The 14,674-nt window shown below is 32.0% G+C and overlaps 1 protein-coding gene across 1 annotated transcript in view; it reads left to right on the plus strand.

The window, feature by feature from the left end:
• Positions 1 to 14,674, plus strand: part of CCDC178 (coiled-coil domain containing 178) — a 367,438-nt gene that overhangs the window by 63,802 nt on the left and 288,962 nt on the right. The window contains exon 9 of the mRNA XM_030876614.2: positions 109 to 259. Coding sequence (XP_030732474.2) covers positions 109 to 259 — 151 coding nt within the window. The remainder of the gene's footprint in view (positions 1 to 108; positions 260 to 14,674) is intronic.

A 14,674-nucleotide genomic window follows, 5' to 3' on the forward strand; every position in this document is an offset into this window, starting at 1 on the left:
TAGATAAATTGCATTAATCTACATGGTTAAGTCAGAAGCTAATTCAGCTATAAGTTAAAATATAATTTCCCCTTCAGTGCGGATAAAATCAACTGTTTTTTCTCTTAGGAAAGAGATAGATAAACTTAACAGTCTGTTTAATTTCCACTGTACATCAATACAAGAAGTTAATATTAATATTGAGAATGAAGAGGCAATGATTAAATTATTGAAGGAAACAAGGTCATCAAGAAAGGAATTAGCTGCTTTATCAAAAACGGTGAGTTTTCATAATTAAAATTTTTAAAAATACTGACATTAGCTTTGTGCCATGGCTATCTGAACTTACTCTCCGTTAATAATTAAATGACAGTTAGCCAGTTTCTTTCTATATTGGTTTTCTATTGCCTATTACCAGAAATTTAGCAGCTTAAAACAGTACCCAGTTATCATGAAGTTTCTCCGGGTCATAGCTCAGCTAGTTCCTCTGCTCCAGATCGTTCCTGATTGAAATCAAGGTGTCATCAGCCCTGCATTTCTTTCTAAAGACTCCAGGATGAATCTGCTTTCAGGCTCATTCAGTTTTGGCAAAATTCACTTCCTGTGGTTTTAGAACTGAGGTCCTTGTTTCCTTGGTGGCTGTCAGCCTGGGATCATTCTCAGCTTTTAGAAGCTACCTGCATCCCCTGGCTGGTGGTTCCCTTCAGGAATGGTGAGCTGAGTCCTCTAACACTTGGTGTCTCACTGATCTTCCCTTATGACTCATCTTTTCTGCCTTCCTCTCCTGTTGCATCTCATTCACTTTAGTAAAAGGAAGCACTAGTAAAACGAAATAATAAAATGATGAAAAGAAATAATAGTTCAGTAAAAGGCAATAATATACATATTCCTGTACAAATTTGCATTCCTACCTAGAGTTAAGAATGGGTTTTTTGCGAGTTTCTATTATAAGGCTCTTGAATTATGTTTTCATTATGGCTTTTTAAATTAATCTATAATTAAGAGTGAGACTGAGCATATATTTAATGGCTTTTTTGGGGGAGGGTCATTTGTATTTCCTTTTCTGTGAAAAACCTGCTCATGGTTTTTACCCTATACATTGATCGATGTTTTTTTTTTTAATTGATTTGTAAGAATTTGTTTTATGTTACAGATTCTAAATATTTTAAAGTTACATGTTAAAAATATTTTCACCCAATCTTCTTCCGTTTCTTTATGGTAACTTCTCATGAAGAGAAACTTCAGTTTTACTGTAGTAAGATTTAATATTTTCCTTTGAGCTATGTTTTTCTGAACTTTTAAAATAAATTTTTTATGCCTTTGAGTCAAAAAATATTCTTTGGTATTTTATTCTAAATGGCTTGAAATTTTGCTTTTCATGTTTAATAATGCTTTTAGATTAAATATGTTTAAAATATTCAAAAAAATGAGTTTTTTCTCATTCTGTTACTTACAAGTTTAGAAGAAATAAACTATCTGCAGAATTTTAGGAATGCATATTTTACTTGCCAGATATGAAGCATAATCAATTTGAAATTCATATATTGGTATGATGTGAAGTGAGGTTCCAATTACATTTTTCCTTATATAGAAAACAAATTGTTATAACTTACTGTATTTACTTATATATTAATATTTAGAATCATCTCTCACATATGGGGCTTCCTTATTTGTTTTGTGTGGATCTCTTTTTCCATTCTCTTTTTAATTTGTTTGGTCTGCTTAACATGTTTATCTCCATACCTAATGTCAACATTAATAAACTTCTGTTATGAGCTTTGATTATCTATTATGATGAATCCCCCAGTCTTACAGTTCTTTAAGAGTTTTAGGCTATTCTTGACCTTTGTGCTTCCATTAAATTTCAGCATTTTCTTGTTCATTTCCTTCATAAATTTTACTGGAATAATGATTGGAATCTCATTCATTTATGTATTATATGATGGAGAAATGAAATCTTTATGATGGGGTCCTTAAACATAAACATGATCTATCTCTCCATTTATTTGGGTAGTTTTACTAAATTGGACCTTAATCAATTTCTTGGAACTTCGTCAAAGGCAGACTCTCTCTGAAAAGGCAGACTCTCTCTGAAAAGTCAGCCTGTGATCAGTCAGACAGATTAACCCTTCTAACTGCACTAAATGTTAAAGTTATTTATTTTGAATTGATTTTTAATGTAATTCTGATTTGTTCATAAAGGTAGTATATATGGTAGATATTATTCATATTTTGTTAAGGCTTAATTTATTTCATACTATATAGGTAAATTGTGTAAATTTTTGATTTTGGAAAAATGCTTTCTCTGATAATGGAGTGCAGTTCTACATAGGTTCATTTTGTGAACTGTGATAATTGGGTTATTTAACTCTTTTATATTTCTGATTTATTTTCTGACTAATGCATCAATTGCTATGAAAGCTGTATTAAAATATATCTCAGTATGATAGTGTTATTTCTTTATTTTCATTTTTTTCTATCCATATTTTTGCTTTACATAATTTGAAGCCATATTTTAGATGAAACTAAGTTTAGAATGTTTCTAATTGATTATTTTCTTAAGATGTGTTTTATTTATATGTTTTGGGGCTATAAATTTTTAGAATCTTTGGAATGCATATTTCACTTACAGATGTGAAGTCGACATCATTAAATTCTTTTTGAACAGTTTAAGGACCATATGTACTTTCCTGACATATATTCTATTTTCCATCATGTTATGCCTCTTATTTAGTAATTCCTGTATTAAGATAATTTCTTATTAATTTACACAATAAATGTTTGATAATATTCATTCCCAGTTTAACACACGGCTCTTTCTTTTTATCAGACATTTCTAATTGGCATTGTTTTTTTTCTTGTTACTAAAGTGTACCTTTTACAAGCTTCTTTAGTGAGCTGGATTGGAATTTCTCAAAATTTTCTTTCTCAGAAAATTTTTGTATTTTGTTTTTATTTATGCAATGTAGGGGGTATGCACCTGAGTTAAGATGGGAGTGGCTTACACCACTGCATAGGCAATGTAGAAGAATCCAGAAGTAGGCAAGGCTGAAAATCACTAAACTAAAACACACTGGGCTGAAGTGTCAGAGGGGATGAGTTGGGATGAGTAAGTGGGAAGAAACTGATCTTAAATAGGTAGTAATACAAGTCTCTTTGGAATCTGCCCTTGTTTTCAACCTCCAACTTCTCTCTTGCTGCCTCTTTCCCTCTAACTATTCTCTAGCTACTGGACAAACTGCAAGACACCAGAATGTGCCATGGGTTTCCTTCTTCCAGCTTTTCATAAATACTGTTCCCTCTGATTATGATGTCAGTGTTTAACTCAGCTCATCTTCTCCATCCTACTGTTGTCTGGCTGAATCCTCTCATTTTAAACTTCAACTTGGAAAATTGAAGGAAAATTCTTGGAGAAACCATTTCTTCACTTTGTTCTGTCTGCTTTGAACTCTCGTACTCTGTGTTTACCTCCATACTTGTACTGTTATTGGCACCAACAGTCTGTTGAAATCAATGATTACTTGTATACTTCTTTTTAGATTATAAGCTTTTTAAAGACAGGAAATGCATTGTGATTTTTGTTTTCTCTGTGTAACTTGCACAGTGCCTGTCCCATATTAGGCACTCGATAAAATGTCATAGTAGACATTCAAAAAAAGCCATATTAGGCTTGTCGAATGAGTGAATTAACTAATGAATAAAGGAAGGGAGGGAGGGAGGGAGGTTGGCAGGGAGGGAGGAAGGAAAGAAGGAAGGAAGGAAGGGCAATGGGGGAAAATAACTTCACCTTGTGAGTCTGGAAAGCACTTGATGAGGTGGAATGTAGACTGTAGACATTGAAATAAAATATAATATAATGTTAAATAGTTACGACCTCAATTTTCTAATCATGTTGAAATTTATCATTTATAAAAATATCACTGGTAATAAAATATTTTCAAAGAGGGAAAATTCATTCACTAAACCTAAAATCACTTTTTAATTTTTTTGATCATTTCTAAAATAGCAAGTCTGGCCCTCCATAACAAAATGTTATTTTTGATGAGATACTGTGAATGTATTTATGAAGTTAGTAATATTCTTCAATTATGGAAATCATTTGTGGGCTATCATACTTTATAGAGAAGATGAGAACATGATGAAGTTTAGATATACTTTTTTTCTGTATCTTCCTCATTATAAAAACCTTTAAGCTAGATTTGCAAAGTGGGCATATTAAGCACTCAATTAAAAGCAATGATGTGCATTATTTCCGTGCATTATTTTTTGGTATGCAATCGGCACTTCTAGTTCAAGAGAAAAATAAAAGATTAGTGCTGCCTAAGTGCACACACAACCTAACTGATCCTTTAAAATTTCAAGGCATATCGTGCTTTCAATTTAGAGTCTTTACCTCATTAATGTACACTTTTCTCCAACTAGTGTTGTCATTGTATCTATGAAAATACATTTTTCCTGTCTCATTTATGCAAACAATGGATTTTGTAACCTAGAAAATATCTTGAAATTGGTTAAGTACTTTAAAAATATTGTCAAGATCAAATTTGTTTTAAATGTAGAAGTAAAGCTGCTTTTCTATAATTTTTACCCATGTTTTCTTTGAAGTCTACTTCTCCCATAGTTCAGGAATTTGTTTTTAGAATATAATTTCATCATCTGCAACTCTTTGTTTCTTGTGATATTAAAGAAACAGCCATCTACGTTTCATTTTATCCAGTCATTTGATAAAATAATACAAATATGATGTTTAAAGATATAGAAATCCTGGGCTTCCCTGGTGGCGCAGTGGTTGAGAGTCCGCCTGCCGATGCAGGGGACACGGGTTCGTGCCCCGGTCTGGCAAGATCCCACATGCTGCGGAGCGGTTGGGCCTGTGAGCCATGGCCGCTGAGCCTGCGCATCCGGAACCTGTGCTCCGCAACAGGAGAGGAGGCCACAACAGTGAGAGGCCCGTGTACCGCAAAAAAAAAAAAAAAAAAAAAGATATAGAAATCCTTTGTGATTTTCATATTTTATTAAACAATGACAGGCATACAAAATATTTTTCATAATTTAGCTTACAGATAAAGTTTGTAAATAAGCGAATTCCTCTTACATATATGATATTTTCATATTTTTGGATGTTGTCTTTTTTAGTAGACATTTAATATTTATTGCTAACTTATTGCTCTGGACACTGTAAGTATAAATCCAAACACCACAAAACATCTATTAAACTATACCTTTTGATTGATATTCTTATTTCAAAATCTTTCAAATTAAGCAGTTTATTTATTAAAAATAAATAAGCTAATAATTATCATTAATACTATTAATGTACCGAATAGGAAACCAGTCTAAAGAAGCAGAGTGATTTATCTCATGCACACAAAGTTATGAAGTGATACAGCCAAACTGCAATGCAATTTTTGTTATTGTTTTATTATATAATATTTATGTGTTATATGGATAAAATGTGGTAACATATATAAAATTACACATTGCTAGTTTTTTTCACCATAAGGTTTTAATCTCTTATTATGTCTATCTTTTGTGTGACATGTATAAAATATTAAATAACATCTATGAAATTGGCTTTCTTTATTTCAATTTTTATTTTAAAGAAGTTGTTAATGTTATGTAAATATTGATTTCAAACCTATGCTCATTATCATTTTAAAGATTTTAAAAGTATACTCAGGTTATAAAAACTATCAGGAATAGATGATTACTTTCACAGAATGTAAGCATCTGTAAAGATGATTTTAAATGGTTTCTCATTTGACCTATTGAAATGATGTATTATATTAAAATTAAATCATTTTTAAATTCTTAGGGTGAACTCTGCTTGGTTATGGTTTATTCTTTTAATTTACTGCTGAGTTTGATTTGCAATTATTTTATATAAGATTTTGCATCCATATTCATAAGTTAGTCTGTATTTCAGTGTTCTTAATTTGTGCTATATTTGATAGATTTTCTTATCAGGATTATGCTGGTTTTGTAAATAAATTGTGAAGCTTTTCTCCCTTTCTGTTACCTGGAGAATTAAGATAGATTTAAATAACTTTTTCTTAAAATTTTCATAAAACATCTTGGTGAAAATATGACTGTTGCTTTTAATTTTTTTAGATTGTTTGAATTATTGTTTTATTTTTCATAGACAGTTGTTTTATTTTATGATGATTAGTCTTATCAGGCTATATATTTATCCTTGATATTCATTTATCATTTTTAATGGTCCTAGAAATAATCCAAATGGATTAAAAATTTCAAATGTAATATAATATGATATAGAATTCTCTTTTATACTTTTGCTTATCTCTTATTTCTAATCGTATATGTATTTTTCACTTTTTAAATGAGATTTTTCAAATTTTTAAAAATTGAATTAAAAAATAGATATGGCTCTTGGACTTAGTAATTCTACAATTTTCCAACTTCTGAAATGTTAATGTATGTTTCTATAGTTATAATTTTCTTTTTGTTTCTTTAGGTTTATTCTCTTTCCTTTTACTTTCCACTTTCCTGTTTTGAATGCTTCATGTTTTTGGTTTTAAATCTTTCCCTAAGATAAATTGTATTTCTTGTTATACTTTGCAGCAAAACCCCTTGAAAGGATTTTCTGTGTTCATTATTTCTATTTCTCTCCTTGCAATCCCACTTCAAATGATTTCCAGTCAGGCTTTCACCACTATACTACACTGCAGTTGCTACTAATGGATCCTATTTTCTTCCTTATGATCCTTATAAAATTGGTGGGATTCATTACACAAACTGTTATCTAAAATTATTTTAGACACTTTTTGAATGGCACAAATACTTAATTTTATCCCTCAAAGTTTAGAATACACTCATGTGAGTAGAAGAAATTACTGATCTATGATCTCACTATTTAAGTATAGTCACTGTTAATATTTGTTTTATATAGATGGGCTTGTAGTATATTTTAAAAGGATATTATATGCATACAGTAATGATGACATGTTTCTCTTTATATAAAAACATTGCAAAATCATTTTATATTTTACAATATAATTTTAATCATTGAGAGTCTCTTAGTCCCTTGTTACTGGACATTTAGTATGTTTTCATTTTTTAAGTATTATAAACAAAGCTGTTATAAATGTCTCTAAAACTTTAAAATATTAACATAACTACTAATTTTAACAAAAAATATTGTGATGGAAAAATAATGAAAGTTGAATCGTGGTATAGTATTAGAAGTTCAAGTAAAAATCATATGCCTTATATTTCTGATAAGTCTTAAATAATTTGCCTGCATTTTCACATTTTCCAAAATTCTGAAAACTTTTAACTTTGCCCTTTGCTCAGCTCACTTTTTTAAAGACAATATTTCCATTAATTAAATTTCTTGGCTTTCATATCATTAATCCTATAGAGGTATTATCTACTGGAGCTTGTTATGGCAACAATTTAAGATGTGGGTTATACTATTTTACTCTTTACTTAACTTCAAATGTTGTTGATATTGGCATTGATTCATCACTTAAAACATTAACCAAAACTACATAATGACTCTTGGTGTTTACATTGTTTTAAATCTAGGGGGTTTTCCCCTTGATATCATTTGTGATTTAAGTTACTTATTCTTTGGAATGAAAATTCCTTGATTTTGTCTTTATCAAACATTATCTATATGATAAAACAGATAGATTTTGGAAATATTATAATTGACGAGTGAAATAGCTAAGAAAAGTTACTGGCATTGCAATAAATAGCACAGACTTAAAATCACTGTTGTTTTGTATGCATTTGGTGCCTTATGATTAACTTTTAGATGAAACAGTCCATTGTGATTTTGTAAACATTATCTTCATCGTCCAATGGATTTCATGTACTCCACTGTCTGCTCTTAGAGACAATTCCTGTGTATTAACTATTGTAAATATTGGTTGCTTCCAATAGTATTCTTTAAAGGATAACAATGCTGCAATCTTATAAATTCAGTTATTTTCTAATTGTTGTGTTAGTTTTGTATATGTTAGAAAAAAAGCCTATAGTCTATGTCACTGATAAAATTTTAGTTTATATTTTTGGATATAAGTTAAAAATATTATTCAATTACTTTTTTATTAGAGTATAATTGCTTTACAATGTTGTGTGAGTTTCTGCTGTATAGGGAAGAGAATCAGCTATATGTATACATATATCGCCTCCCTCTTGGACCACCCTCCTGCCCCCTGCATCCCACCTATCTAGGTCATCACAGAGCACTGAGCTGAGCTTCCTGTGCTTTATAACAGGTTCCCACTAGCTATCTATTTTACACCTGGTAGTATATATATGTCAGTCCTAATCTCCCAATTCATCACACCCTCCCCTTCCCCCACTGTGTCCACATGTCCACTCGCTACATCTGCATCTCTATTCCTGCCCTGGAAATAGGTTCATCTGTACCATTTTTCTGGATTCCACATGTATGCATTAATATATGGTATTTGTTTTTCTCTTTTTCACTTACTTCACTCTGTATGACAGTCTCTAGGTCCATCCACATCTCTACAAATGACCCAGTTTCATTCCTCTTTATGGCTGAGTAATATTCCATTGTATATATGTACCACATCCTCTTTATCTATTCATCTGTCATTGGACATTTAGGTTGTTTCTATGTCCTGGCTATTGTAAATAGTGCTGCAATGAATATTGGGGTGCATGTGTCCTTTTGAATTATGGTTTTCTCAGGGTATATGCCCAGCAGTGGCATTGCTGGGTCACATAGTAGTTCTATTTTTAGTTTTTTAAGAATCCTCTGTACTATTTTCTACAATGGCTGTATGAATTTACATTCCCACCAACAGTGCAAGACGGTTCCCTTTTCTTCACACCCTCTCCAGCATTTATTGTGTGTAGATTTTGTAATGATGGCCATTCTGACTGGTGTGAGGTGATACCTCATTGTGGTTTTGATTTACATTTCTCTGATAGTTAGTGATGTTGAGCAGCTTTTCATGTGCCACTTGGCCATCTGTAGGTCTTCTTTGGAGAAATGTCTGTTTAGGTCTTCCACCCATTTTTTGATTGGGTGGTTTGGTTTTTTGATATTGAGCTCCATGAGCTGTTTGTATATTTTGGAGGTTAATACTTTGTCCGTTGCTTCATTTGCAAATATTTTCTCCCATTCTGAGGGTTATCTTTTCATCTTGTTTGTAGTTTCCTTTGCTGTGCAAAAACTTTTAAGTTTCATTAGGTCCCATTTGTTTATTTTTGTTTTTATCTCCATTACTGTAGGAGGTGGATCAAAAAAGATCTTGCTGTCATTTATTTCAAAGAGTGTTCTTCCTATGTTTTCCACTAAGAGCTATAGTGTCCAGTCTTACATTTAGGTCTCTAATCCATTTTGAGTTTATTTTTGTGTGTGGTGTTAGGGAGTGTTCTAATTTCATTCTTTTAAATGTAGTTGTCCAGTTTTCCAAGCACCACTTATTGAACAGGTTGTCTTTTCTCCATTGGATATTCTTGCCTCCTTTGTCATAGATTAAGTGACCATAGGTACGTGGGTTTATCTCTGGGCTTTCTATCCTGTTCCATTGATCTATATTGCTGTTTTTGTGCCAGTACCATAGTGTCTTGATTACCGTAGCTTTGTAGTATAGGCTGAAGTTGGGGAGCATGGTTCCTCCAGCTCCATTTTTGTTTCTCAAGATTGCTTTGGCTATTCGCAGTCTTCTGTGTTTTCATACAAATTGTAATATTTTTTGTTCTAATTCTGTGAGAATACCACTGGTAATTTGATAGGGATTGCTTTGAATCTGTAGATTGCTTTGGATAGTCTAGTCATTTTCACAAGATTGATTCTTCCAATCCAAGAACATTGTATATCTCTCCATCTGTTTGTGTCATCTTTGATTTCTTTCATCAGTGTCTTATAGTTTTCTGAGTACAGGTCTTTTCCTACTTAGGTAGGTTTATTCCTAGGTATTTTATACTTTTTGTTGTGATGGTAGATAGGATTGTTTCCTTAATTTCACTTTCTGATCTTTCATTTCTGTGCATTAATTTTGTATCCTGCAACTTTACCACATTCATTGATTAGCTCTAGTAGTTTTCGGGTGGCATCTTTAGGATTTTCTATGTATAGTATCATGTCTTCTGCAAGCAGTGACAGCTTTATTTCTTCTTTTCCAATTCATATTCCTTTTATTTCTTTTTCTTCTCTGGTTGACCTGGGTAAGACTTCCAAAACTATGTTGAATAAGAGTGGCAAGAGTGGACATCCTTGTCTTGTTCCTGATCTTCGAGGAAATGCTTTCAGTTTTTCACCACTGAGATTGATGTTTGCTGTGGGCTTGTCCTATATGACCTTAATTATGTTGAGGTAGGTTGCCTCTGTGTCCACTTTGTGGAGAGTTTTTATCATAAATGGGTGTTTAATTTTATCAAAAGCTTTTTCTGCATTTATTGTGATGATTATATGGTTTTTATTTATTTATTTGTTAATATCGTGGATCACATTGATTGATTTGTGTATACTGAAGGATCCTTGCTTTGCTGGGATAAACCCCACTTGATCATGGTGTATGATCCTTTTAATGTGTTATTGGATTCTGTTTGCTAGTAGTTTGTTGAGGATTTTTGCATCTATATTCATCAGTGATGTTGGTCTGTAATTTTCTTTTTTTGTAGTATTGTTGTCTGGTTTTAGTATTAGGGTGTTGGTGACCTCGTAGAATGAGTTTGGGAGTGTTCCTTCCTTTGCAATATTTTGGAAGAGTTTGAAAATGATGGGTGTTAGCTTTTCTCTAAATGTTTGATAGAATTCACCTGTGAGCCATCTGGTCCTAGACTTTTGTTTGTCGGAAGATTTTTAATTACAGTTTCAATTTCATTACTTGTGATTGATCTATTCATATTTTCTAATTCTTCCTGGTTCAGTATTGGAAAGTTGTATCTTTCCAACAATTTGTCCATTTCTTCTAGGTTGTCCATTTTATTGGCATAGAGTTGCTTGTAGTAGTCTTTTATGATCCTTTGTATTTCTGCCGTGTCAGTCATAAGTTCTTCTTTTTCAATTCTAATTTTATTGATTTGAATCCTTTCCTTTTTTTTCTTGATGAGTTTTGCTAAAGGGTCATCAATTTTATCTTCTGAAAGAACCAACTTTTAGTTTTATTGTTCTTTGTTATTGTTTTTTTTATTTCTATTTCATTTATTTCTGCTCTAATCTTTATGATTTCTTTCCTTCTACTGACTTTGTGTTCCTCTTGTTCTTCTTTCCCTAGTTGCTTTAGGCATAAGCTTAGATTGTTTATTTGAGATTTTTCTCGTTTCTTGAGGTGATATTGTATTGCTATAAACTTCCCTCTTAGAACTGCTTTTGCTGCATCCCGTAGGTTTTGTGTCGTTGTATTTTCATTTTCATTTGTTTCTATGCATTTTTTTAATTTCCTCTTTGATTTCTTCAGTGATCTCTTGATTGTTTAGCAGTGCACTGTTTAGCCTCCATGTGTTTGTGTTTTTTACAGTTTTTTTCCTGTATTTGATTCCCAGTCTCATAGCATTGTTGTTGGAAAAGATGATTGATATGATTTCAATTTTCTTAAATTTTCAAAGGCTTGATTTGTGACCCAAGATGTGATCTATCCTGAAGAATGTTTCATGAGCACTTGAGAAGAAAGTGTATTCTGCCACTTTCTGGTGGAATGTCCTATAAATATCAATTAAATCTATCTACTCTATTGTGTCATTTAAATCTTGTTTTCTTATTTATTTTCTGTCTGGATGATCTGTCCATTGGTGTAAGTGGTGTGTTAAAGTCCTCCACTATTATTATGTTACTGTTGATTTCCCCTTTTATGGCTATAAGCATTTGCCTTTTATATTGAAGTGCTCCTATGTTGGGTTCATAAATATTTATAATTGTTATATCTTCTTCTTGGATTAATCCTTTGATCATTATGTAGTGTCCTTCCTTATCTCTTGTAACAGTCTTTATTTCAAAGTCTATTTTTCTGATATGAGTATTGCTACTCCAGGTTTCTTTTGATTTCCACTTGCATGGAATATCTTTTTCCATCCCCTCACTTTCAGTCTGTATGTGTCCCTAGGTCCGAAGTGGGTCTCTTTTAGGCAGCATATATATGGATTTTGTTTTTGTATCCATTCAGCTAATCTGTGCCTCAGGCCTAACAACCAGTAAGATAGGAACAGAGTCCCACCCATCAAAAAAAATGAGATGACAAAAAAATATGTTACTGACAAAGGAGCAAGGTAAAAACCTACAAGACCAAATAAATGAAGAGGAATAGGCAACCGACCTGAAAAAAGAATTCAGAGTAATGATGGTAAAGATGATCCAAAATCTCAGAAATAGAATGAAGACACGGATCAAGAAAATACAAGAAATGTTTAACAAAGACCTAGAAGAACTAAAGAATGAAGAAACAGAGATGAACAACACAATAACTGAAATGAAAAATACACTAGAAGGAATCAATAGCAGAATAACTGAGGCAGAACAATGAATAAGTGAGCTGGAATATAGAATGGTGGAAATAACTGCCAAGGAGAAAAATAAAGAAAAAATAATGAAAAAAATTGAAGACAGTCTCAGAGACCTCTGGGACAACACTAAACACACCAACATTCAAATTATAGTGGTCCCAGTAGAAGAAGAGAAAGAGAAAGGGTCTGAGAAAATTTTGAAGAGAGTGTAGTTGAAAACTTCCCTAACATGGGAAAGGAAATAGCCACCCAAGTCCAGGAAGCACAGAGAATCCGATATAGGATAAACCCCAGGAGAAACACACCAAGATACATATTTATCAAAGTAACAAAAATTAAATTCAAAGAAAAAATATTAAAAGCAGCAAGGGAAAAGCAAAAAATAACGTACAAGGGAATCCACATAAGGTTATCAGCTGATTTTTCAGCAGAAACTCTGCAGGCCAGAAGGGAGTGGTAGGATATATTTAAAGTGATGAAAGGGAAAAACCTATAACCAAGATTAATCTACCCAGCAAGGATCTCATTCAGATTCAACAGAGAAATCAAAAGCTTTACAGAAAAGCCAAAGTTAAGAGAATTCAACACCACCAAACCAGTTTTACAACAAATGCTAAAGGAACTTCTCTATGTGGGAAACACAAGAAAAGAAAAAGATCTACAAGACCAAACCCAAAACAATTAAGAAAATGGTAAGAGGAACATACATATCTAAAATTACCTTAAATGTAAATGGATTAAATGCACCAACCAAAAGACACATATTCAATTACTTTTAATTTAAGTTCCTTTTAGAAGGGTGTGATTCACATATCCCTTAAATTAGAAGGAAACTTAAGGATGTTGTCCTCCCAACCACCTCAGTATAGTCAAAATAAGGAAGTGATTATCTAAAAAGATTTTAGATAGACCTGCTCTACCATCTAATGGAAAAAATATATATATATACGTGTATCATATTATAATAATTTACAGATTTAAAATTTATTTATGGTAGTTTTGTCATTGTTTATCTTGGAATCTTCCAGGGAAGATATTATTTTATCTTCAAAGAGAGATATGGTTATTCCTTCATTATTTTTTATGCCTTTTAATTTTTTATCTTTTGTTTACATTGGTCAGTACATGAAGTACAGTGTTAAATGATAGTAAAGATCATGGGCATCCTTTTTACGTCCTTCTCTTAATGGGATTGCTGCTAGTTTTTTCCCTTAAGTAAGAGGCCAGCTTTAAGATTCAATATGCATTTTATTATGTTAAAAAGTATTTATCAGTTTCAATTTGACTATTTTTAAAATCAGGAATGGATGTTAATTTTTGTCAAGCCTTTTCTGCGTTTGGGGATATGTTCATGTAATATCTTCTCTATAAATACAGTGAATTATATTGATGGATTTCCTAATGTTGAACCTTGAATTATTAGAATAAATCTCATTTGGTCATAATATCCCATCCTTTCTTAAACACATTCCAGTTTTCTTTTTTGTCTCACCATTCAACCAAAATACCTCTGATTTAGGTCAACAGTGATTTCCACATTGCTAAATCTAATCATTGTTTCTTTGTTCTTATCTTCTTTAACTTACATGTAGCAGTTAACCAAGTTGGTTATACCCTTATCTCTGGAAACTTTTTTCTCTTGGCTCTAAGAACACATACTATTCTTGTTTCTTTATACTTTTCTGGATTCTTGTTCTCAGTTTCCTTTACTGGTTTCTCTTTCTCTCTCCACACTCCAGACATTTGAGAATCCAAGGGCTTATCCTCTTATTATAAGCTTTGTATATGTAACTGCCAACCCAGTCTCCATTTAGATGTCTAGTGGGTTTCTCAAGCTTAACTTTTCGAAAATTAAACTTGATATCCAATTGCATTATACCTGCAGCCTTCCGCATTTGAGTTTATGACAATTCAGTCCTTCCAGTTTTTCAGACCAAGACCGTCAAAATACTCATTAAAATTATGTATGCATTTATGTTGGGAATTACTTGTCCAAATATGCATATGTTCAGTTTTCACAGATCATGCCAAATTTTTTCCCAAAATTGTTATACATTTTTCTACTCAGACCACCATGTATGAGAATTCCAGCCTCAGATTAATAGCATCATCTAATATTATCTTTTATTTATTTTTAACTATTGTGCTTTTGTTGAATTTGTCCTACTGTGGTTTTAAATTTGCATTTCTACGATGACTTATGACGTAGAGAATTTTTAAAGCAATTCATTTAAAGCAATTCATTTAA

The sequence above is a fragment of the Globicephala melas genome, chromosome 13 (genome assembly GCF_963455315.2).
Source record: "Globicephala melas chromosome 13, mGloMel1.2, whole genome shotgun sequence".
In the NCBI taxonomy this organism is placed as follows: Eukaryota; Metazoa; Chordata; class Mammalia; order Artiodactyla; family Delphinidae; genus Globicephala; species Globicephala melas.